At 42.9% G+C, this 25,020-nt stretch overlaps 1 protein-coding gene across 1 annotated transcript in view; it reads right to left on the bottom strand.

The window, feature by feature from the left end:
- LOC147526201 (guanine nucleotide-binding protein G(q) subunit alpha-like) overlaps nucleotides 1–25,020 on the bottom strand; it is a 310,254-nt gene that overhangs the window by 51,490 nt on the left and 233,744 nt on the right. Inside the window, exons 3-5 of the mRNA XM_086630244.1 lie at nucleotides 23,984–24,138; nucleotides 6,764–6,892; nucleotides 5,659–5,788 (exon numbers count right to left, since the gene is read on the bottom strand). Of these exons, the coding sequence (XP_086486370.1) occupies nucleotides 5,659–5,788; nucleotides 6,764–6,892; nucleotides 23,984–24,138 (414 nt within the window). The remainder of the gene's footprint in view (nucleotides 1–5,658; nucleotides 5,789–6,763; nucleotides 6,893–23,983; nucleotides 24,139–25,020) is intronic.

Below are 25,020 nucleotides of genomic sequence, written 5' to 3'. Positions count from 1 at the left end.
GAATTGTTGCTCATTTTTCTTACTTCATCAATAAAACTTTCATTTATAACATGTTGTAAGACTCCATTACTGTTCGGACCACAACATCAAAGATACATGTCTTATGAAACAAAATAAAAACGTTCTGATACCTGCCAAGTTAAAAGAACACAAAAATAAACAGAATCACAGAATGTTAGGGATTGGAAGGGACCTCAAAGGATCATCTAGTCCAATCCCCCTGCCGGAGCAGGACCACCTAGATTAAATCACACAAGAACACGTCCAGGCGGGTTTTGAACATCTCCAGAGAAGGAGACTCCACAACCTGTCTGAGCAGCCTGTTCCAGTGTTCTGTTACCCTTACTGGGAAGAAGTTCTTCCTCATGTTTAAGCGGAACCTCCTGTGTTCCAGCTTATATCCATTTCCCCTTGTCCTATCATTGGATGCCACCGAGAAGAGCCTGGCTCCATCCTCATGGCAGTCACCCTTTACATATTTATAAACATTAATGAGGTCCCCCCTCAGTCTCCTCTTCTCCAAGCTAAAGAGACCCAGCTCCCTCAGCCTTTCCTCATAAGGGAGATGCTCCACTCCCTTCATCATCTTTGTGGCCCTGCGCTGGACTCTCTCAAGCAGTTCCTTGTCCTTGAACTGAGGGGCCCAGAACTGGACACAATATTCCAGATGCGGCCTCACCAGGGCAGAGTAGAGAGGGAGGAGAACCTCTCTCGACCTACTAACCACACCCCTTCTAATACACCCCAGGATGCCATTGGCCTTCTTGGCCACAAGGGCACATTGCTGGCTCATGGTCATCCTGCTGTCCACCAGGACCCCCAGGTCCCTTTCCCCTGTGCTGCTCCCCAACAGTTCAGTCCCCAACTTGTACTGATACATGGGGTTGTTCTTACCCAGATGCAAGACTCTACACTTGTCCTTGTTGTATTTCATTAAATTTCTCCCCGCCCAACTCTCCAGCCTGTCCAGGTCTCTCTGAATGGCAGCACAGCCTTCAGGTGTGTCAGCCACTCCTCCCAGTTTAGTGTCATCAGCAAACTTGTTGACCATGCACTCTATTCCCTCATCCAAGTCATCGATGAGTATGTTGAACAATACTGGTCCCAGTACCGACCCTTGAGGGACTCCACTGGATACAGGCCTCCAACTGGATTCTGTCCCATTGACCACTACTCTCTGGCTTCTATCCTTCAGCCAGTTCACAATCCACCTCACTACCCGATCATCCAGACCACACTTCCTCCGTTTAGCTGTGAGGATGCCATGGGAGACTGTGTCAAATGCTTTACTGAAGTCAAGATAGACCACATCCACTGCTCTACCATCATCCACCCACTGGGTGATGTCCTCATAAAAGGCTATCAGGTTTGTCAAGCACGACTTCCCCTTAGTGAAGCCATGTTGACTGCCCCTAATGACCCTCTTATCCTTGATATGCCTAGAGACAGCACCAAGGATAAGTTGTTCCATTATCTTTCCCGGGATGGAGGTGAGGCTGACCGGTCTATAGTTACCAGGGTCTTCCTTCTTGCCCTTTTTGAAGACCGGAGTGACATTTGCTTTCCTCCAGTCCTCAGGTACCTCTCCCGTTCCCCACAATTTAGCAAAGATGATGGCGAGTGGCCTGGCAATGACATCCGCCAGCTCCCTCAGCACCCGCGGGTGCTTCCCACCAGGACCCATGGACTTATGGATGGCCAGGTTGCTTAACTGGTCCCTAACCAAGTCCTCATCAACCAGGGTAGACTCCTCCTCTATCCTGACTTCCTCAGGAGCCTCAGGGTTCCGGGGCTCATCAGGATAGCCTCCAGCAGTATAGACTGAAGCAAAGAAGGCATTCAGTAACTCTGCCGCCTTCTTATCCTCTGTCACCAGGGCACCCTCCTCATTCACCAGTGGGCCTACATTGCCTCTAGTGTTAGTTTGATCTGCAATGTATTTGAAGAAGCCCTTTCTGTTGTCCTTGACCTTTCTCGCAATGTTTAATTCCAAGGAGGTCTTAGCTTTCCTAGTTGTCTCCCTACATCCTCTGACAGCAGACCTGTATTCCTCCCAAGTGGCCTGCCCTTCCTTCCATGATCTGTACACTCTCTTTTTCCACTTGAGTTTGCCCAACAGTTCCCCATTTAACCATGCAGGTCTCTTGGTGCCCTTTCTTGACTTCCTACCTGTTGGGATGCACCGGTCTTGAGCTCAGAAGAAGAGGTCCTTGAAGGCTAACCAACTATCTTAGGCCCCTTTACCTTCCAGTACTCTGTCCCATGGGATTTCTCCTAGCAGTTGTTTGAAAAGATCAAAGTTGGCCCTACTGAAGTCCAGGGTTCTAGTTCTGCTAGGTATTCTCTTCCTGCCACATGAGATCCTGAACTCCACCATTTCATGGTCACTACAACCAAGGCTACCCTCGACCTTCAGCATTTCAACCAGACCCTCCTTATTAGTGAGAATAAGATCCAGCAGCGCTCCTCTCCTAGTAGGCTCATCCACCATTTGCATCAGGAAGTTATCATCAATGCACTGAAGGAACCTCCTGGACTGTGGATGGCTGGCTGAGTAGGCCTTCCAGCAGATATCAGGATAGTTGAAGTCCCCCATGACAACCAGGGCCTGCATTTGCAAGACTGATGTCAGCTGCCTGTAGAAGGCCCCATCAACCTCCTCATCCTGATCCAGTGGTCTGTAATAGACACCAATAACAGTATCACACATGCCAGATTCTCCTTTAATTCACACCCACAAGCTCTCAACTTGCTCCTGATCCACCCCTGGACAGAACTCAACGCACCCTAGTTGCTCCCTCACGTAAAGAGCAACTCCACCACCTCGCCTTGCTGGCCTGTCTTTCCTGAAGAGGACATAGCCATCCATGACCACATTCCAGTCATGTGAGCTGTCCCACCAAGTCTCAGTAATTGCTACCAGATCGTAACCCCCTGATCGAACACAGATTTCTAACTCCTCCTGTTTGTTCCCCATGCTGCGTGCATTGGTATACAGGCATTTCAGAGAGCCAGCTGAGCACGCCGATTTCACCCTAGGGGGGTGGGAGGCCTTATTCCCTGGGCCTAGTTTACTGAGCCTAGTTATATCCCCCTCCCCCTTCAAACCTAGTTTAAAGCCCTCTCAATGAGTCCTGCCAGCTCATGAGCCAGAATCCTTTTCCCCCTTTGAGACAGCTGAAATCCATCTTTTGCCATCAGACCCAGTTCTGTGAAAGCCTCCCCATGATCAAAGAAACCAAATCTCTGTTGGTGGCACCAGCCTCTGAGCCATCGGTTAATCAGGTGTGTTTTCCTGTTCCTATCTGTATTCTTTCCTGCCACTAAAGGGATTGAGGAAAACACTACCTGCGCTCCTGACCCTTCAACCAATCACCCCAATGCCCTGAAGTCCCTTTTGGACCTCTCTCTGTTACCTCATCAGTTCCGACCTGCATGACCAGTAACGGATAATAATCAGAGGGCTGTACCAGACCAGGGAGTTTCCTGGTGACATCCCTGACCTGGGCCCCAGGGAGGCAGCAGACTTGCCTGTGGGTTGGGTCCGGTCAACATATTGGCCCCTCTGTTCCCTTCAGAAGGGAATCATCTGTGACAACTACCCTCCTTTTTTTAGTAGAGGCAGTCAGAATGCGTGGGCCAGACTGTCTCACCTTAGGCAACCCCCTGGGTGGGCCCTCATCTATATTTTCCTCTTCTGATGAGGTTTTAATACCAACGGCAGTCTGACTAGGCTTTGGTGACACCTCCAAGCAGGAAGAACCATCATCCTCACTGTTATCCAGTTCCCCTTGCAGAGCACTGTACCTGTTATGTAAGGACACCTGGGGGGGGCAGAGGAACTGCCAGGCAGTTGCGCTTGCCACGCCAAGCAGGAACTTGCACCATTGCCCCGTCTCCTAATTCTTCACATTCCCTGATCCCCTCTAACCTCTCCACTTCTTCTTTCAGCTCTGCCACAACCAGATTGTGGAAGCTGTCAATTTTCCTCTCACTTTCCCTAATTTTTCTTAACCTACTCACCTCCTCCCTGAGCTCCAAACTTCATCCTGGAGCTTTGCCACCCGGCTTAGCAGGTCATCGACCTGCTCGCACCTCACACAGCCATCCTCAGGATTGCTCCCAGTGAAAAGCTATGACATTCCTCACAGCCTGTGACCTGAACACCAATATCCCTTTGAGTGGGTGCTGGAAGCACAATTCTCCTCCTCCGAGAAGCCACCATGACTCCTGGATAAGGTGAAGCACTTCAAATCCCATCCAACGAGCTGTAAGCAGGAGCAGTTGCCCCCTCGTTAGGCAGGAACAATAGGCTTCCTTGCCTCGTACTCTGTGGGCAGCGACTAGTTGTTGCCCTCCCTGAGGCTATTTATAGCCCAGAGAGCCGCGGGTGTGCTGGCTCCGCCCCGGCTCCCACAGCAACCCGCCTACGCCGGCACCGCCCCCAACAACGGCAGATCTGGTCCCGGCTAGAAAATGAATACAAAAATAAATGACAAGATATATTCACTATGTAAGCAACTGAAAATTTCTTCTTTGTAACAGCTGTACTTTTAAAGGAGATGGCTGATGATATAAATAATGTAATGAGTTTTCTTTCTTTTATGGGAAAAGTATAAATTTAAAAGCTTTCAGAGCTCCTTGTCTTTCTTAAAAAAATTAATACTGAAGAAAGTCGAGAATGCAATCATGACTGCCCAGGGACATCTGTTTTACCTTGGTATGTTAACTCTTCTCTTAATGAAGTCAACATATATACACAGTCATGAAGAACATTAAAATGTTTCTTTTTTTCATCTAAATTTTGTAAATGAACGTTAAAAACTTGCATATAACAGTGCTGGTGAGTAACTTATGTAAGTTTGATGAATAACGGGAATAGTCTTCATGAAAGAAAAAAATGCAAATATTAAATTCCCTCCTACTGTATAGAACTGCATACAAAACACTGTGTACTACTGCATTTTGCCTGCTTAGTTCATACATCACCACCCATGAGTTTCTTAGTTCTGTTATTCTTTGAAATAGCAATACAGCTAGAAAATATAAGCCAATATAAATCCTATACTTTAAGTCAATGAAATGAAGTTTACTACTTTAGGGTCTGTTCTATCAAAGAACCTATGAATTTTGTTTTAATTCCCACTGTCTATTTTTATGGCTCTGCTATACAACACCAACTATGCAAATAGCTACAATAAGAACATTTCTCTACAGTCAAATATTCCACTTTTAACACAAAATAGATAGGTTTCACTGACCCTCCATGGAGGAGATCAGTTTGTGTCATATTATTTGAGGATTAGCCTCTTAACCCCTGTAGAACTTCTCATTTTATTACATGTAGGTGCATACAACTGTTGGTAGACATTTGGAAAACAGCCAGGACTGGACAAGCCAATTTGCTTTGAAAATGTCTTAAAAGAACTAACAACTACAAGTTTTGCTGTTTAGCATGAAGTCTTCAATCTATCATTATACTTTACTGGTCCAACAAATTCAATATCCAAATAATTATGTAAAAACACACACATTTCTACTAAAACTCTCTACAAACTTATGCTTTAATAAAATTTTAAATAATATTTAAAATTTAAAATTAATTTTAGTGAAGTTATTTTTCTTAAAAACTGGTGATTTATGCTGATGCTTGCTTACCTCATTGTCTGACTCCACAAGCACTTGATCATATTCACTAAGAGCTACTAGGAACATGATAGACGTGACATTTTCAAAGCAATGTATCCATTTTCTTCTTTCTGATCGTTGGCCTCCTACATCCACCATTCTGCAAAATTAACAATGACCACATCAACTACGCAAATACCTTAGCAGATAAACATATAATCGCATATGGAACATAGAATTCAAGAATTTAATTGAAAACACAATTTAGTTTGTTTTTCTTAAAAATTTTGCCATTCGTATTGAAGACTAATGTAATGTGTTGTAAGTAAACAGGTTATTGTATTTGCTTTTTAATCCTATGTGCTTTCTGAATTTGAATTATTATGGAACTGAAAGTCCTCAAATTTTTGATATTCAAAACCCTCATGATTCTGATCCACAATTCTAGAATGTATGTCCTGTATATTCAGCAGAAACACATGTCCACAGAATGAAGTTGGTGGTCTGCCTTTCTCCCAAAAAATGACCAGAGTCAAAATTCCAAACTTGTCAAGGTTGCCTAATTTTAAGATTATAAATAGAATATAATCTGTATTTACTAAAGTTGTTAGTAGTCAAAATAAAATTTCAAATTTTCTGGCAGAGTGTACTCCCAATTCATTATGAGTCTCAATGTAACTAGACACTTGGGTGTCTAACTTGAAATTATAATTGCATAGTTATTCTTTAAGCAATTGTATTTGCACTCAAAATGAACTGTGGGGAAAATTATTTATAGGAGTGGTATTAAACTTACAAAATGTCACTTCTCTCTAAAAATCAAGTACAGAAGTGGTACCTTTACATTTCATAATTTATTATTCATAATAAAACTGATATACTCATTTTATTGAAAAATTACTTCCTTTTTTTCTATCAATAATAGCTACCTTCAGAAAAAGACAAGTCTATCTGTCTCATCCTCTTGACATCTTTAAAAACAGCTGCTAATCATATATGGACAAAAACATGAAAATAAAATGAACAAGCTCAAATTTTAAAAACATTGAATAATTTGTACTGTTAACCAATCCTATGCATGGTATTACTAATGTAAAAGGAAACAAAGCCAATGGGTGTTAAACTTTTTTTCTACCTGAAAATGACACTTTGTAGGTCGAATGGATATTCAATGATCCCTGTTGTTGGGACTCGAACTCTAAGCACATCTTGCTGAGTTGGCAGATAGGTTGAATCTGCTATGCGATCCAAGTCGTTAAGATAACTATAGATGGGGAGAAACAACAGGAATACAAGACAGTGATACCGTAATCCCACTGAGGAAAAGAGGAAGGACGATTTGGGAAATGAGGTGTGGGATAGAAAGAAGTGCAACAGAAAAAAGAGCAATATCGACATCAAAGAGGCAAGGAAATATAAAGGAGTGCTCCATTCTCCCTTCCTGGTCTTTTTCATAGCTTAGAGTAAATTCTACTAAAGGATAACATGATTTTCATATAAATTTGCTTGGCTTTCACATGTTGAATCACCAACAATTCAAAATTTTCAGTTATTCAATTCTGATTAATTTAAAGACAAATAATATGATAAAATGTGTAAGAAATATGACTATAATTTACCTGAAACTATAACATTTCTTGATAATTGCTCTGCAATGTCTACAAAGAATAGATAAACATTAATTTCCCAAGTGATAGTGAACTATTAATTATCAGTTTACAAATTGATAGGAGGATAAATGGCACTCTTTGGAGATAAAAGAAAAAAAAACACATTGACAAATTAAAAAACTCTCCACCTGAAATTCCTGCATCCAGACTGAAACTTCTGATCAAGTTAATAAGCCTGCAGAACATGAAATACATCCCAGTCAGTTAGCAAATAATCTGAAACTGCAATAAAATTGCTTGTAAGGGCCTGTTAACAACAACACACAACTCTTCTGCTATTGCTTAACAGTGGTTTTCAAGTTTAAAGCAGCAGTGCACTGGAGGTTTTAATTAACTTTCTTTCATAAAAGATGCTTCAAAAAAAGAGGGATAAAATACCAATGTGTGATAGCCTGTTTGGGTCCAGGAGTTGCACATTCCGTGAATTCAGTGCACCAGACAGCTTGGGGTCTCCCCGGGGTAGATGTCTGGGAAAAGACTGCAGCAGGAAATTAGGGTTTTGTGTATTTGATTACTTCCAAACACAAGAATGACCTCGTTGATCAGAGTTAGTTACTGGTAAAATAACCTAAGGCTGCCCTGATTCATTCCAGAGGAGGATAGCAATGTACTCCTTGCAATTTATCAAATCATTAAATATCACTAAACTCTGAATGTATTATTTTCTTCATAGTTATTATTCATAGAATCATAGAATCATAGAATGGCATAGGCTGGAAGGGACCTTAGAGATCATCTAGTCCAACCTCCCTGTCATGGGCAGGGACGCCTCTCAACTAGATCAGGCTACTCAAGGCTCTGTCCAACTTGGCCTTGAACACCTCCAAGGAGGGGGCATCCACAACTTCTCTGGGCAATTTATTCCAAAGTCTTACCACCCTCGTACTGAAGAATTTCTTCCTAAGATCTAATCTAAATCTGTTCAACTTAAACCCATTTCCCCTTGTCCTATCAGTGAACACTCTTGTAAAAAGTCCCTCCCCAGCCTTCCTGTAGGTTCCCTTCAGGTATTGGAAGGCAGCTATTAGGTCCCCCCGAAGTCTTCTCTTTTCAAGGCTGAACAATCCCAGCTCCCGCAACCTGTCCTCGTAGCAGAGGTGCTCCAGCCCCTGGATCGTCTTTGTGGCCCTCCTCTGAACGCGCTCCAACAGATCTATGTCTTTCTTATGGTGGGGACACCAGAACTGGACACAGTATTCGAGGTGGGGTCTCACAAGAGCAGAGTAAAGGGGGAGAATCACCTCTCTTGACCTGCTGACCACACTTCTCTTGATACATCCCAGGATGCGGTTGACCTTTTGGGCCGCATGAGCGCACTGCCGGCTCATGTTGAGCTTCTCATCTATAAACACCCCCAAATCCTTCTCTTCAGGGCTACTCTCAACCCACTCTGTGCCCAGTTTGTATTTGTGCCTAGGATTGGCCCGACCCAGGTGAAGGACCTTGCATTTTGACTTGTTGAAGCTCATGCAGTTTGCACTGGCCCATTTCTCAAGCCTATCAAGGTCCCTCTGGATGGCATCTCTTCCCTCAAGTGAGTCCACGGCGCCACACAGCTTGGTGTCGTCGGCAAACTTACTGAGGGTGCACTCAATGCCATCATCCATGTCACTGACAAAGATGTTGAACAGCACTGGACCCAGAACAGACCCCTGAGGAACACCGCTTGACACTGGTCTCCATGTAGACATTGCGCCATTGACCACAACTCTTTGAGTGCGATCATCCAGCCAGTTCTTTATCCACTGAGTGGTCCATCTGTCAAATCCATGTCTCTCCATTTTAGAGACAAGGATGTCATGTGGGACAGTGTCAAACGCCTTGCACAAGTCCAGGAAAATGACATCCGTTGCTTTACCCATGTCAACCAGGGCTGTAGCTTTGTCGTAGAAGGCCACTAAATTAGTCAGGCACGACTTGCCCCTAGTGAAGCCATGTTGGCTGTCACCAACCACTTGGTTATTTTTTATGTGCCTTAGTACAGCTGCCAGGAGAATCTGTTCCATGATTTCACCTGGCACAGAGGTAAGGCTGACTGGTCTGTAGTTTCCCGGGTTGTCCTTGGTCCCTTTTTTAAAGATGGGGGTTATGTTCGCCCTTCTCCAATCTGTAGGATCCTCACCAGAACGCCAGGACCTCTCAAATATGATGGCTAGTGGCCTAGCAACTTCAGCCGCCAGTTCCTTCAGGATCCGTGGATGTATCTCATCAGGTCCCATGGACTTGTGCACCTTCAGGTTCTCTAGGTGTTCCCGGACCTGATCTGCTCCTACCCTGGGTGGTTCTTCACTCTCCCAGACCCAGCCAACATCCTCTGTGATTTGGGTGGTGTGGTTCGAGCGGTTGCCAGTAAAGACTGAGGCAAAAAAGTTGTTGAATATTTCAGCCTTCTCCACGTCCTCAGTAGCCAGGTCACCTGTATCCTTCTGGAGAGGCCCCACATTCTCTCTCATTTTTCTTTTTTCTCTCACATACCTATAAAATCCTTTTCTGTTATTTCTAATATCGCTGGCCAGATTTGACTCTGTCAAGGCCTTAGCTTTTCTAACCTGGTCTCTGAGTACACGAGCAACTTCCTTGTAATCATCCAGGTTACCAGTCCCTGCTTCCATGCTTTGTGTATTCCCCTTTTGTATTTGATTTTAGCCAGGAGTTCTTTGTTTATCCATATAGGTCTCCCGGTGTTTTTGCCTGATTTCTTCCTTTTAGGGATGCAATGCCTTTGAACTTGGAGGAGATGATCCTTGAAAGTCAACCAGCAATCTTGGGCTCCCAGTCCCTCCAGGGCTTTATCCCATGGCACACTACCAAGGAGGTTCCTGAAGCGGCGAAAGTCAGCTCTTCTGAAATCGAGGGTTTCAAGCTTGCCGAGCTTCCCCCTCTTAGCTGCCCTTAGGATCTCAAACTCCACCATCTCATGGTCACTGCAGCCAAGGCTACCCACGAGTTCAACATTACCTACCAGCCCTTCCCTATTGACGAGAACGAGGTCTAACATGGCACCTCTCCTCGTTGGTTCCTCTATCACTTGGATAAGGAAGTTATCGTTAATGCATTCCAGGAATCCCCTGGATTGCTTGATCACTGCCGTGTTGTTTTTCCAACTGATGTCAGGGTGGTTAAAATCCCCCATGAGGACCAGGGCTTGTAAACGAGCAGCAACTCCTATCTGCCTATGTAGGGCCTCATCCACTTGGTCCTCTTGATTGGGTGGTCTGTAGCACACCCCCACTGTAAAGTCTCCTACCCTTCCTTTCACCCTGGCCCACAGGCACTCGGTTCTTTCGTCATCACTTGCCAGGTGGAGCTCCATGCATTCTAGCCATTCGTTGACATAGAGGGAAACACCCCCTCCACGTCTCCCCTGCCTGTCCTTCCCGAACAGTTTATACCTCTCTAGTCCAACACATTCAAGGTGTTCTTTTTTTAAATAAATCCACACAAGGAATAACTAGACTACCTCTAGATACTCTGAATTATTTGTTATGCAATAGTGAAAGTAAGTTGTTATGAACAATGACAGAAACAAAGCAATTTGAGTTCTACTTTACAGCAAAGATACAGAAAAATTAATTTGTTAACTCTGGGAGGGAGGTGAAAATATTATCACATTTTCCTCACTATGATTTTATTCATAAAAGATTAAGCTGAAAGTAAATGTTGAATGTGAGATTATTACGCATATTCAGAAAGATGTATTCACAGAATCACAGAATCACAGAATGTTAGGGATTGGAAGGGACCTCAAAGGATCATCTAGTCCAATCCCCCTGCCGGAGCAGGACCACCTAGATTAAATCACACAAGAACACGTCCAGGCGGGTTTTGAACATCTCCAGAGAAGGAGACTCCACAACCTGTCTGAGCAGCCTGTTCCAGTGTTCTGTTACCCTTACTGGGAAGAAGTTCTTCCTCATGTTTAAGCGGAACCTCCTGTGTTCCAGCTTATATCCATTTCCCCTTGTCCTATCATTGGATGCCACCGAGAAGAGCCTGGCTCCATCCTCATGGCAGTCACCCTTTACATATTTATAAACATTAATGAGGTCCCCCCTCAGTCTCCTCTTCTCCAAGCTAAAGAGACCCAGCTCCCTCAGCCTTTCCTCATAAGGGAGATGCTCCACTCCCTTCATCATCTTTGTGGCCCTGCGCTGGACTCTCTCAAGCAGTTCCTTGTCCTTGAACTGAGGGGCCCAGAACTGGACACAATATTCCAGATGCGGCCTCACCAGGGCAGAGTAGAGAGGGAGGAGAACCTCTCTCGACCTACTAACCACACCCCTTCTAATACACCCCAGGATGCCATTGGCCTTCTTGGCCACAAGGGCACATTGCTGGCTCATGGTCATCCTGCTGTCCACCAGGATCCCCAGGTCCCTTTCCCCTGTGCTGCTCCCCAACAGTTCAGTCCCCAACTTGTACTGATACATGGGGTTGTTCTTACCCAGATGCAAGACTCTACACTTGTCCTTGTTGTATTTCATTAAATTTCTCCCCGCCCAACTCTCCAGCCTGTCCAGGTCTCTCTGAATGGCAGCACAGCCTTCAGGTGTGTCAGCCACTCCTCCCAGTTTAGTGTCATCAGCAAACTTGTTGACCATGCACTCTATTCCCTCATCCAAGTCATCGATGAGTATGTTGAACAATACTGGTCCCAGTACCGACCCTTGAGGGACTCCACTGGATACAGGCCTCCAACTGGACTCTGCCCCATTGACCACTACTCTCTGGCTTCTATCCTTCAGCCAGTTCACAATCCACCTCACTACCCGATCATCCAGACCACACTTCCTCCGTTTAGCTGTGAAGATGCCATGGGAGACTGTGTCAAATGCTTTACTGAAGTCAAGATAGACCACATCCACTGCTCTACCATCATCCACCCACTGGGTGATGTCCTCATAAAAGGCTATCAGGTTTGTCAAGCACGACTTCCCCTTAGTGAAGCCATGTTGACTGCCCCTAATGACTCTCTTATCCTTGATATGCCTAGAGATAGCACCAAGGATAAGTTGTTCCATTATCTTTCCCAGGATGGAGGTGAGGCTGACTGGTCTATAGTTACCTGGGTCTTCCTTCTTGCCCTTTTTGAAGACCGGTGTGACATTTGCTTTCCTCCAGTCCTCAGGCACCTCTCCCGTTCCCCACGATTTAGCAAAGATGATGGCGAGTGGTCTGGCAATGACATCCGCCAGCTCCCTCAGCACCCGTGGGTGCATCCCATCAGGACCCATGGATTTATGGATGGCCAGGTTGCTTAACTGGTCCCTAACCAAGTCCTCATCAACCAGGGTAGACTCCTCCTCTATCCTGACTTCCTCAGGAGCCTCAGGGTTCCGGGGCTCATCAGGATAGCCTCCAGCAGTATAGACTGAGGCAAAGAAGGCATATACATATTGCCATATAAAGCATATATATATTGAACCATTTATCTCAGTAAAATATTCATATTCACAAGTTACTACTCTGAAAATATTTTCTCAGAACCCTGACTAATTTCTGCCAATAGGAAAAAGGGCTTGAAAATCTGAGCATTTTATCTGCCCTTAGTTGTTTTACAAAAAAAAAAGCAGAATGAATAAGCTGATCGTCAATTTGCTGGGGGACAGAGGAGGAAATCCATAACAAATCCATAACCACCACCATAGGAAATCTAAAGAGATGCTGCAACGCTAATTGGCCTCTCTTTCCCTCCCGCCCCACCAAAATTATTGGTTTGGTTTTGTGACTTTATTTCAGAAAAAAAGAAGGGTACAAAGAAGCACTTTGGATCATTACATGCTATAGTGGTATTCATGAAAGCAAGAGAGCTTTAAGAGAATAAATTTGTAGCTGACCCATTCATACAACTGCTTGTTGCATTCCTTTGGAAAGCCTCAGCTGTAGTCTCCAATATGTGAACCACGTTACTGTACCTCTGCACCATGAACATAGTGGACATACTACTAAGATATGCAGTAGTGCAGATCTGACTGTCTTTTAGAAAGACAATAATTTAAAGGGACATTATTAAATAGTCACGTCTCATTTGTGTTATTGGAAACTGTTTAAACAGCAGATGGGGATTTTTCTGTCCTAGCACAAAACACTGATGTCCAGTTCCAGAAGCACTAATTTATTCTTTAAAATTACATCTTTTCCTCATTCTCATTTGGTTCTGCTCAAGTTCTGCTCTTAAACATATACTAAACAGAAAACTTCTTACTCATTTCACCAGTAGCACCTTCTAGAGGCTGTACAGAATCCTTACACAACCTCATAGAATCCTGTTTCCTTCCCTAGATATCTTCACTTAACAGAACAAAGGATGTAGGGCTCTCTACAAAGTCTCTTAAATTATGCATTCAAACCCAGAATCATGGAAGCAGTGTCAAAACCAGTAAGTGTACCTCACAGAAAAATTCATATAGAATACACAAAATCCTTACAAAAAATTTTTGTTACTAACAAATCACAGCCAGAATCTATAGTGCAACAAAAGCAATTTAGAATACATCCTGCAATTTTTTGTTTTGAATAATGACAACACTTAGCCACTACCACTTTTCCTTTTCACTAACTTAAAACTTAATGAATATATCACTGTATTCTTGAAAATAGACTAATAGTTCTTTGTTGCACAACCTTATTTTTCAATCTTTTATTATTTTTATATTCCTGTCATGAGCATATAGAAAATATTCAATGAATTGTTTTAAAATAAAAAGAGCTTTTTCCATTATACTAGGCCTGGCTGGGATGGAGTTAACTTTCTTCATAGCAGCTGGTACGTGCTGTGTTTTAGATTGGTGAACAAAACAGTGTTGATAACACACCAGTGCGTTAGCTATTGCTGAACAGTGCTTGCACAGTGTCAAGGCCTTCTCTCTTTCTCACTCTACTGCCCCAGGGAGTAGGCTGGGGGTGGGCGAGAGATTGGGAGTGGACACAGCCAGGACAGCTGACCCAGATCGACCAAAGGGATATTCCATGTCATATAACATCATACTCAGCAATAAAACCTGGAAGTTTGGTCTTTTCCAAGGTAGCCATTGCTTGGAGACTGACTATGCACTGGTCTGCTTGTGGGAGGTGATGAGTGAATGCCTTTGCATCATTTGTGGGTTTCCCCCCCCCACTTATAAAAGTGTCTTTATCTCAACCCATAAGTTTTCTCACTTTTGCTCTTCTGATTCTCTATCCCATCCCTCTGGGGAAGAAGTGAGTGAGCAGCTAGGTGGGTGCTTAGTTGCTGGCTGGGGTCAACTCACCACATCCACTTAAATTTTTGGTTTGGTTTGGGTTGGGTTTTTTAACAGAGGCATTTGTGTAGAAGAATTACTTGGGCTGGAATTTAGATTTTAATGCAATTTGTACATTCTTGCTCTGAAGCAAAGGAATAGAGATTTATTTTAACTTTCTTCTCATGACCATATTTTATGTTACTTAATTTCATGCTTTTGTAGGAGATTAGCCACACTTCCTGTTACCATATTAGTAGAAATAACTTTCTGTTCTTCTATCAACTTAGAGGGAATTAAATATATTTCTGAAAATCAGACTGAAAGCTTTGCCTGCATCAGCAACACAAAATTCCTTTCAAGATACTCTAAAATCAATAAAATCTTCTTATATTTCTCTTTAAAACTCATGTCCTCCCTGATACAAAATAACATAATTAATTAAAAAAATTATCATTGAGTAAGCGCGTGTATCATTGAGATTGACATCAGGGTCTTTCTGCTCTACTGCAACCACTGCTTTCTACCACATCTGAATATTTTGCAATATAGCAGAAATTGTTTCTCTTTAGTCATGTACAATCTTCCCAAAATGCCAGTGGAACAAATTAACACATTTATGCTCAATATCATTATGTTACTTTTGTATTAACTGCATAACAGTATACTTTTATGCCTGCATACACAAAACCAAGACATTTTCCATTAGGAGGGATGGGGTGATGGCTTGATTTTTTTTAAATAATTTACTTATTGAGTTGACAGAATATTTCAAAATGCTGAGTGGGAATATGGACAGTGTAAATGAACAGAAGTGAATATTTACATTAAAAGGAAAAGACAACTGGAATGCCATTATTATTTAAACACACACTGTCAGCACACACAATTTTCAAATATCATTATTATAGTTGTTACAGTAACATAGAACATTTAGAATCTCATTTATTTATAACAGAACAGAATAGAATAGTTCCAGTTGGAAGGGATCTACAACGATCATCTAGTCCAACTGCCTGACCACTTCAGGGCTGACCAAAAGTTAAAGCATGTCTTAAACACTGACAGGAATGGGGCATTGACCACCTCTTTAGGAAGCCTGTTCCAGTGTTTGACCACCCTCTTGGTAAAGAAATGTTTCCTAGTCTGAACCTCCCCGATGCAGCTTTGACCCATTCCCACACATCCTGTCACTGGATACCAGGGAGAAGAGATCAGCCTCTTCCTCTCTACTTCCCCTCCTCAGGAAGCTGTAGAGAGCAATGAGGTCACTCCTCAGCCTCCTTTTCTCCAAACTAGACAAACCTAGAGTCCTTAGCCACTCCTCATAGGACATGCCTTCCAGTCCTTTCACCAGCTTTGTTGCCCTCCTCTGGATGCATTCAAGGACCTTAATATCCTTCTTAAATTGTGGGGCTCAGAACTGCACACAATACTCAAGGTGAGACTGCACCTTTGATAACCCTTTGATAAAGGGTTTATCATAGTTTGGGTTTATCATAGTTTGGGTTTATCATAGTTTATAAGTCTTTATTGTTGCAGTGAATTATATTCAAGGCTTCTTCATATCAAAAGGGTTGGATAAATGAGTTGAGTAGATCAGCTGGTGATGTAAATGTTTCTCCCTGAGAGTTCATCAAGAGAATGTGAATATCTCTCCGAGTTAGCCAGACCAGCATGGGAGAAGCATATACCTGGCTCAGCCTAATATAGAGTATAAGAACTTGCGTGTATCAAGAATAGTGTAACCAGCAGGAATAGGGAAGTGATCCTGCCCCTGTACTCGGCACTGGTGAGGCCGCACCTGGAATATTGTGTCCAGTTTTGGGCCCCTCGCTTTAAGAGAGATATTGAGCTCCTGGAGCGAGTCCAAAGAAGGGCGACTAAACTGGTCAAGGGGCTGGAAAATAAAACTTATGAGGAGCGGCTGAGGGAGTTGGGGCTGTTTAGCCTGGAGAAGAGGAGGCTGAGGGGAGACCTGATTACAGCCTACAAATACTTGAGAAAAGATGGTGGGGAGGTAGGGGAAGGGCTCTTTACATTAGTGATGGGTGATAGAACAAGAGGAAATGGGCATAAGCTTAGTCAGGGGAGATTCAGGTTGGATGTTAGGAAGTATTTCTTCTCTGAAAGGGTTGTCAGCCACTGGAATAGGCTGCCCAAGGAGGTGGTTGAGTCCCCATCCCTGGATGTGTTTAAGAATAGGGTGGATGATCTACTTAGCGATATGGTTTAATGGGGATTAGGGACGGTTGGACTCGATGATCTCTAAGGTCTTTTCCAACCTAGAAATCTATGAATCTATGAACTGAACAACTAACAAAAGAATTTTGAGGAGAGAAACAGGCTTGAGTTGATTTCAATCCACATATTCCTTCCTGGCACCTGAGAACGCCCAGCATCGTGACAGTGAGCATATTATAGAGAACAGTAATGGGAATCACACTTGTATTGACTCTGGCACAAGCAGCAACTTAAATAAAAACATCAAAATATCAAACAATCAACAAAATGATAGGGCTGCATTAAATGTCTTGAGAGTCTCTGAATTCAGACTGCTCTGGATGAAGAGTGAAAGTGAATACTATCAGAAAATGAAGATTTTTATTTATTTATTTGTATAATTACTTATTAAAGACCCAATTCACCATAGCTTTTAAGCACTCATCTACTGCAGTTTTAATCAAACTACTGACAAATATATTGCTCATGCGGGCAAACAAACCATGTGCACATACAAAAATTTTAAGCACATAACAGGCATGCATGAGGGATTTTAGGATAAGTGTCTAACTAAAAAAAACTGACTCAAATAAAATTGCAAGCCCTTAGAAGCTTCACCACATACATGCATGCACAAATTCTGTGATCAGATTTTCTAACACAACTGCCTTTTCAGTATATGCTAGAAGTTGCTACACACATGTACTCTTGAAACAAACCAGGAAACTTGCAATAAACATGAGCTTTCACAAAAAGTGTTGCCAACAATTACCAAAAACATCTGTTTTCTTAGTTTATTGGCTTCATAATTTAAAATCATACTAATGATATGGATATTGGAAATATCCTGGCCATTGTCTTAAGGTGGAGTCCAAAACCAGATAATCACAGTTATTACAGGGAAGCCAGTTATATAGTTAGCAGCAACTGTGCAAACAATTTAGGGCAGAAATACATGGCACTATGATTTTATTTTTACCACCTGCTAAGAAATGTCTTATTTTGATGAGACATATTGTAGTTATGATCTCTCACCCAAACAGTACTTATTCAGCTAAGCATTATACAAAAGAACAAAAAATTACTTTTAAAAAACCCCAGTAACATAGGTCTGAGTAAATTTATACTACAGATCAAATTAAAAAAATTAATTATAGCTTTAATTACTTCACTTTTGTAAAGATTAATTCAAATGGCTGCTGAGGTAATTTTCTGTGGGGTTGCTATAGCAACAGGCGCAAGGTGCATTACCAAAGTAATGTGTGTGTAACAAGCTGGTGACAGTAGCTCTCTCTTAACATCAGGAAAAATTGGTAAAATATTGTAGCGTACTTGTGATCTGCAAATTGACCAGAAATAGAAGAAATAGAAAAAAACCTTTTTGTTTCCTAGTCAGTGTTGAGAAAGAAGTACTTACTTTGAATGAATTATACATTCCCTGTGACAAAGGTCAAAACTGCAGCCAGCCTTCAAAGAAATTACCAGGCTATGAAGGTGCTAATGATAAGAGTTTAAAAGGTACTGTTTGTCCATATTACAAAATAAACAGACAGAACATGATAATAGGAATAGACTAATTAGCTTTATATTTTTCCATGTTTTTCTCATATAGAAATCAGGCAAAGTGACAAGATTCCTAAACTTAATAAACAAACAAGAGTAGTTTTAACCAATAACCCTCTTCAAGAAGTTAAATATAACCCTATTCACCATAATCTTGTAACTCAATGTTCAGCTTTAATTAATTTCCCAGAATTATGCCACCTAATGAAGACATTATAAAAATGTATCTTAATTTACTTTCAATAAATGAAGTTTCGAAACATTTTCAACATGAACAAACATGGGGTAGGCACTTCAAACAAACACCTACCTCCAACCATGAATTATTATTTTTCAGTATCTTTGAGGTCAGCTTTCTGTGGGAAATAGTCACATGATATATTAGCATTTTCTCAGGAATAATTCCATCAGATGAACTACCAACCAGTCAGCCTCACCTCTGTGCCTGGTAAGATCATGGAACAGATCCTTCTGGAAGATGCGTCCAAAAACATGGAAGACAGGGAGGTGATTAGAGACAGCCAGTATGGCTTCACAAAGGGCAAATCATTCCTGACTAATCAGGTGGCCACCTACAATGGAATGACTGCATCAGTAGACAAGGGAAGAGCAATTAATGTCATCTACCTTGACTTCTGTAAGGCCTTTGACATGGTCCCTCACAACATCCTTATCTCTAAATTGGAGAGATATGGGTTTGATGGATGGACTGTTACATGGATAAGGAATCAGCTGGATGGTTGCAGTCAATGGTCAATGCCCAAGTGGAGTGACGAGTGGTGTCCCTCGGAGGTCTGTATTGGGATTTATACTGTTCGATATCTTTATTAATGACATAGACAGTGGGATTGAGTGCACCCTCAGCAAGTTTGCAGATGACACCAAGCTGAGTGGTGCATTTGATATGCTAGAGGGAAGGGATGCCATCCAGAGGGACCTTGACGGGCTTAAGAGGTGGGTCCATGCAAACTTCATGTTCAATAAGGCCAAGTGCAAGGTCCTGCACATGGGTTGGGGCAATCCCCAATATCAATACAGACTAGAGGATGAATGGATTGAGAGCAGCCTGGAGGAGAAGGACTTGGGCATGGCACCAATCATTCTTACCCAGCTGGACTGAGTTGAGATAATGAACTACTAATTACTACTCAACTCAAGGTACCTATCCCGCCTACAAGAGGCAGGCCATTTCCTCTTGGCTGTGGAGGATGCAACAGCGTCCTTGGTGCTGCAGACCAGGCTGGTGAGCAACACTTGGGCATACCGGTGGATGAAAAATTGGATATGAGCTGGCAATATGCACTAGCAGCCCAGAAAGCTAATCATATCCTGGGCTGCATCCAAAGAAGCGTGGCCAGCAGGTTGAGGGAGGTGATTCTGCCCCTCTACTCTGTTCTTGTGAGACCCCACCTGGAGTACTGCATCCAGCTCTGGGGCCCCCAGCACAAGAAGGACATGGACCTATTAGAGTGAGTCCAGAGGAGGGCCACAAAGATGATCAGAGGGCTGGAGCACCTCTCCTATGATGAAAGGTTGAGAGGGTTGGGGTTGTATAGCCTGGAGAAGTGAAGACTTCGGGGAGATCTTAAGTAGCCTTTCAATTAATAAAAATGCTGGGGGGAAAAAACAGAGAAGACTAAAGGAGAGACTCATGCAAGGGATTAAGGAAGAAGCAGCATGAGATTGACACATATGCTTCAAAACATACAACAGATCTTGGTTAGGGAACAAGTCCTTGGTTGAGGACTTGGTTAGGGACCAGTTAAGCAACCTGACCATCCATAAATCTATGGGTCCTGATGGGATGCACCCACAGGTGCTGAGGGAGCTGGCAGATGTCATTGCCAGACCACTCGCCATCATCTTTGCTAAATCGTGGGGAATGGGAGAGGTGCCTGAGGACGGGAGGAAAGCAAATGTCACTCCGGTCTTCAAAAAGGGCAAGAAGGAAGACCCTGGTAACTATAGACCAGTCAGCCTCACCTCCATCCTGGGAAAGATAATGGAACAACTTATCCTTGGTGCTATCTCTAGGCGTATCAAGGATAAGAGGGTCAATAGGGGCAGTCAACATGGCTTCACTAAGGGGAAGTCGTGCTTGACAAACCTGATAGCCTTTTATGAGGACATTACCCAGTGGGTGGATGATGGTAGAGCAGTGGATGTGGTCTATCTTGACTTCAGTAAAGCATTTGACACAGTCTCCCATGGCATCCTCACAGCTAAACGGAGGAAGTGTGGTCTGGATGATCGGGTAGTGAGGTGGATTGTGAACTGGTTGAAGGATAGAAGTCAGAGAGTAGTGGTGAATGGGACAGAGTCCAGTTGGAGGCCTGTATCCAGTGGAGTCCCTCAAGGGTCGGTACTGGGACCAGTATTGTTCAACATACTCATCGATGACTTGGATGAGGGAATAGAGTGCATGGTCAACAAGTTTGCTGATGACACTAAACTGGGAGGAGTGGCTGACACACCTGAAGGCTGTGCTGCCATTCAGAGAGACCTGGACAGGCTGGAGACTCGGGTGGGGAGAAATGTAATGAAATACAACAAGGGCAAGTGTAGAGTCTTGCATCTGGGTAAGAACAACCCCATGTATCAGTACAAGTTGGGGACTGAACTGCTGGGGAGCAGCACAGGGGAAAGGGACCTGGGGATCCTGGTGGACAGCAGGATGACCATGAGCCAGCAATGTGCCCTTGTGGCCAAGAAGGCCAATGGCATCCTGGGGTGTATTAGAAGGGGTGTGGTTAGTAGGTTGAGAGAGGTTCTCCTCCTCCTCTACTCTGCCCTGGTGAGGGCGCATCTGGAATATTGTGTCCAGTTCTGGGCCCCTCAGTTCAAGAAGGACAAGGAACTGCTTGAGAGAGTCCAGCGCAGGGCCACAAAGATGATGAAGGGAGTGGAGCATCTCCCTTATGAGGAAAGGCTGAGGGAGCCGGGTCTCTTTAGCTTGGAGAAGAGGAGACTGAGGGGGGACCGAATTAACGTTTATAAATATGTGAAGGGTGACTGTCATGAGGATGGAGCCAGGCTCTTCTCACTGGCATCCAATGACAGGACAAGGGGAAATGAGTATAAGCTGGAACATAGGAGGTTCCGCTTAAACATGAGGAAGAACTTCTTCCCAGTAAGGGTAACAGAACACTGGAACAAGCTTCCCAGAGAGTTTGTGGAGTCTCCTTCTCTGGAGATGTTCAAAACCCACCTGGACGTGTTCTTGTGTGATCTGATCTCGGTGGTCCTGCTCCGGCAGGGGGATTGGACTAGATGATCCTTTGAGGTCCCTTCCAATCCCTAACATTCTGTGATTCTGTGATCTGGTGGACAACAAACTATTGTTTCAGTTTTATATATCAGATGAAATTATTGAAGTCTCACCAAGTCAGTGAGCACTGGATGCTTACTTCCTTTTAAGTGCTTTGTGAATCCCAGTAGTAAATTTCAAGCATTACGCTTTGCTGCTTTGTGACATAGGGACTTAAAGCTAGCAAATTGTGTTTAGATATTTGTGCTGGGTTTACATTGTCAGGTTTTGGTAGCACGGGAGAGGCTGCAGAGATAGCCCCTGTAAGGAGCTACAAATAGCTTCCCTGGCTCCAAAACCAGTTGGACCAGCCTCTGGCCAGGTCGGACCTCCCATCCCCTCAGGCCAGGGCTGAGCTAATCAGTGCCTCTGCGAATGTCCTATTTAAGACAGGGACAAAGGAACCTGAACTAGGCTGGACCTACAGTGAAGAGAGGGGGGAGGCAGGGGGCTGGCCTCGCAGGCAGGTGGCTGCCGGTGCTGGGCCACTGCCACTCGATTGGAGATGGCCACCGCAGCACAGCTTGGAGAGCTCCAAAGTTCCTCACTCCCGGGGCACCCGCTGGGTGAAGTTCATCCGGCTGGGACTGTCAAGGTTCATCAGGCCAGTTGGGTCCGGCACGGCTGCAGAAGAGAGGACTGAGATCTGAGAGAAACGGCTATGCAGACGCCAAGGTCAGCGAAGATGGAGCAGGAGAAGGTGTGCCGGAGCTGAGATTCCTCTGCAACCTGTCATGAGATGGCAGGTGGTCCCCTGCCCCCATGGAGATTAATGATGGAGCAGAGATCCATCCACAGCCCGTGGAGAACCCCATGCTGGAGCAGAGATGCCTGTGCCTGAAGGAGGTCATAGAGAATGGTCTCTGTTAGCTGCTGGAGGCTGACGACGAGGCAGAGAGACATCTGAAGCCCGTGGAGAACCCCACACTGGAGCGAGTGGCAGCTGACTAAGAAGCTGTGACTTTGTGGGGAATTTTACTGTACTTTGCACCAAAATATGCATATACAAATAATAAAAGTGATAGATTGGGAAGGTAGCCAGCTCTACAGGACAGCAGATTGCATAGGACAACAGGTACCCTGTATGTGGGGCTGATAAAGCAGAATCAGAATGCGGTGTGGCAATAACAGAGCATCAGAGCAAATCTGAGCAGACCTAATTCATGCACTAGTAGCTCTCTAGCTGCTTAAATTGCATCAACAAGATATTTTTAAGCTTGTCTTGACTCAATCACATATAAAGGATTGTGCTAGATAAGGACCCTCAGACTACTGTGCAGATGTCTCACCCCAGACTTCTGTTATGTGAATGGCCATGTTCTATTGACTTTAATGGGACTTTCATGTGCCTTTCAGTTTCTTCTGTGCTTTCCTCAATGAGAGGCTTCCTTTCATGCCAACCTGACATGGAGACTAGAATGATATAATCAGATTAAATTTCATAGCTAATCTAAAAGTTCCAGTGGAGATCATGGAAGTTTTTTGCCACAGCTTTAATAACCAAGTGTGCTAATTCTTTTTCTAGTGGGCAACACTGAAAGGTCATCCTCCTCTAGCATCATCCTTTTTTTTTTTTAATCAGATGAAAAATTTTACCAGAGCTATATAGTATACTACTCAGAGAAACTGAATTTCTTGGAGCCAACATTTAGATGGTCTTCAGGGTCCAATGTTAAATTCCTCATTGTTATTTTATCAGAATCCTGCCACAAGAGAGTACATGCATGCCATTCAAGATCAAGTTTAGTCACATATGCATTTTTATTGTTGTTGATCTATAACAAATAGGATTTAATTTAAAATGCTTTTTTTCCCACCCTTTACAAATTGAAGTCTGTTTTCAGTTATGTGTTTGCCTTCTTGACAGCCATATTCTTTCAAGATTGATTAGGTCTTGTTTGTACAAAAAAAAGGCAGCTGAACAAAACACAAGAACACTTGCTTGGTATTATTTACCTCATCACCAGGACCACAAAAGAGAAAGGGAAAAAGAGAAAGAAAAGGGAAAGGGAAAAAACTGGGAAAACAGATGTTCTAGGCCATTATAATTTTTATGAATTGCATGGAGGTCTACCCTTGATTGCACTTCCCTAGTAATAAACTTAATGTAAGATTTCAAATTATCATAGGCTTATGTTTTGGGAAACACACACACATAATACTAAACTAGATACACTATCTTCCTTACAGTAGCCTTTACATTCAAGTTATTAATTGTATGTTTGTGCTGAATATGCATGCACACACACTTGTACACATACAAAAAACTGTACATGTATGTACACAAAAATACAGTGTAAAAAGATAAAAAGTAAGAATTTGTTAGAAAGAACAGAAAATAAGATAGTTGTTTGTAACCACTATATACTTACTATTTAGTTGAATCCGATAACTGATATTCTCGTCGTCTATCATAACATTCCTGGATTCCAGGGTCATTCCATAAACTTCTTATTGCATCTACATAGGGGTTCTCAAAAGTTGACACCTTCTCTACATCAAGTTCTCGAACTAACTGTGCATGTGTCTAATTTGAAATAAAGAAAACAATAAAATTTACTTCGTTTTCTATGTTTACAAATAGTTCATATACAGTGATTGTGATTAACAGGAATAAGGTGTGTTCAAACTAAGAAAAATAGTAATAGGGATGATATGAGACAAGGTGAATTAATAATTGTGTATATGGGCCCTTATTTCTGAATAAGCTTATCCTAATCCAACATTTAGCTGAAATGGATAAAATGTTCACATTAAAATTTATATTTAATTAAGCTAATTTTTAAGAAAGCTTTCATTTTTCAGGTACAATTTTAGGGCATATAATATACCTCCTTTTAAAATGATAACCAGTTAACCAACTTGGCAGAGTTAGACTGATAGGAGCAGAAAGAATGGGAAGGAGGAAGGAAATTTGTCTTTTAAAGAAATTCATTTATATGTAAATACACTAAGAGAGAAAAAGAACAGATGAAAACTTAGTCAAGCAAAAAACCCAAGGGATTCTATTCTCAAATCTAGTCTGCATTTCAGACTAGACACATTTCAGCAAGGACATAAACCTCTTTGCATTTTAAATTAGGTAAATGCATACAAAAAGGACCGGGTTTGTTCTTTTAAAAGTAATTTATCCTGTTTACACACATACAACCCATCACCCCCCCCTTTTTAGACAGTCCAGGAGAATGCTACTACTCATTACTTAACAAAACTTTATACCTGCAACTATTGTTTACTCACATGGAAATCAAGAACTCCAAGTTCAATGTGAAAAATGTTTGTCTTTGAGATAGGGAGAACATATGCTCTGTATTATAAGAACCCAAGTCTCCAAGTTCTAACAAAGTATATTTTCTTCTGGAACATCACATCCACCCATCTCAAAACTGGACAAATCGTGAAGGGTCTC

The sequence above is a fragment of the Tauraco erythrolophus genome, chromosome W, assembly GCF_009769465.1.
Source record: "Tauraco erythrolophus isolate bTauEry1 chromosome W, bTauEry1.pri, whole genome shotgun sequence".
Classification (NCBI taxonomy): Eukaryota; Metazoa; Chordata; class Aves; order Musophagiformes; family Musophagidae; genus Tauraco; species Tauraco erythrolophus.
The sequence above is the reverse complement of the archived record's forward strand: the minus strand, read 5'-3'. Positions and strand labels throughout refer to the sequence as shown.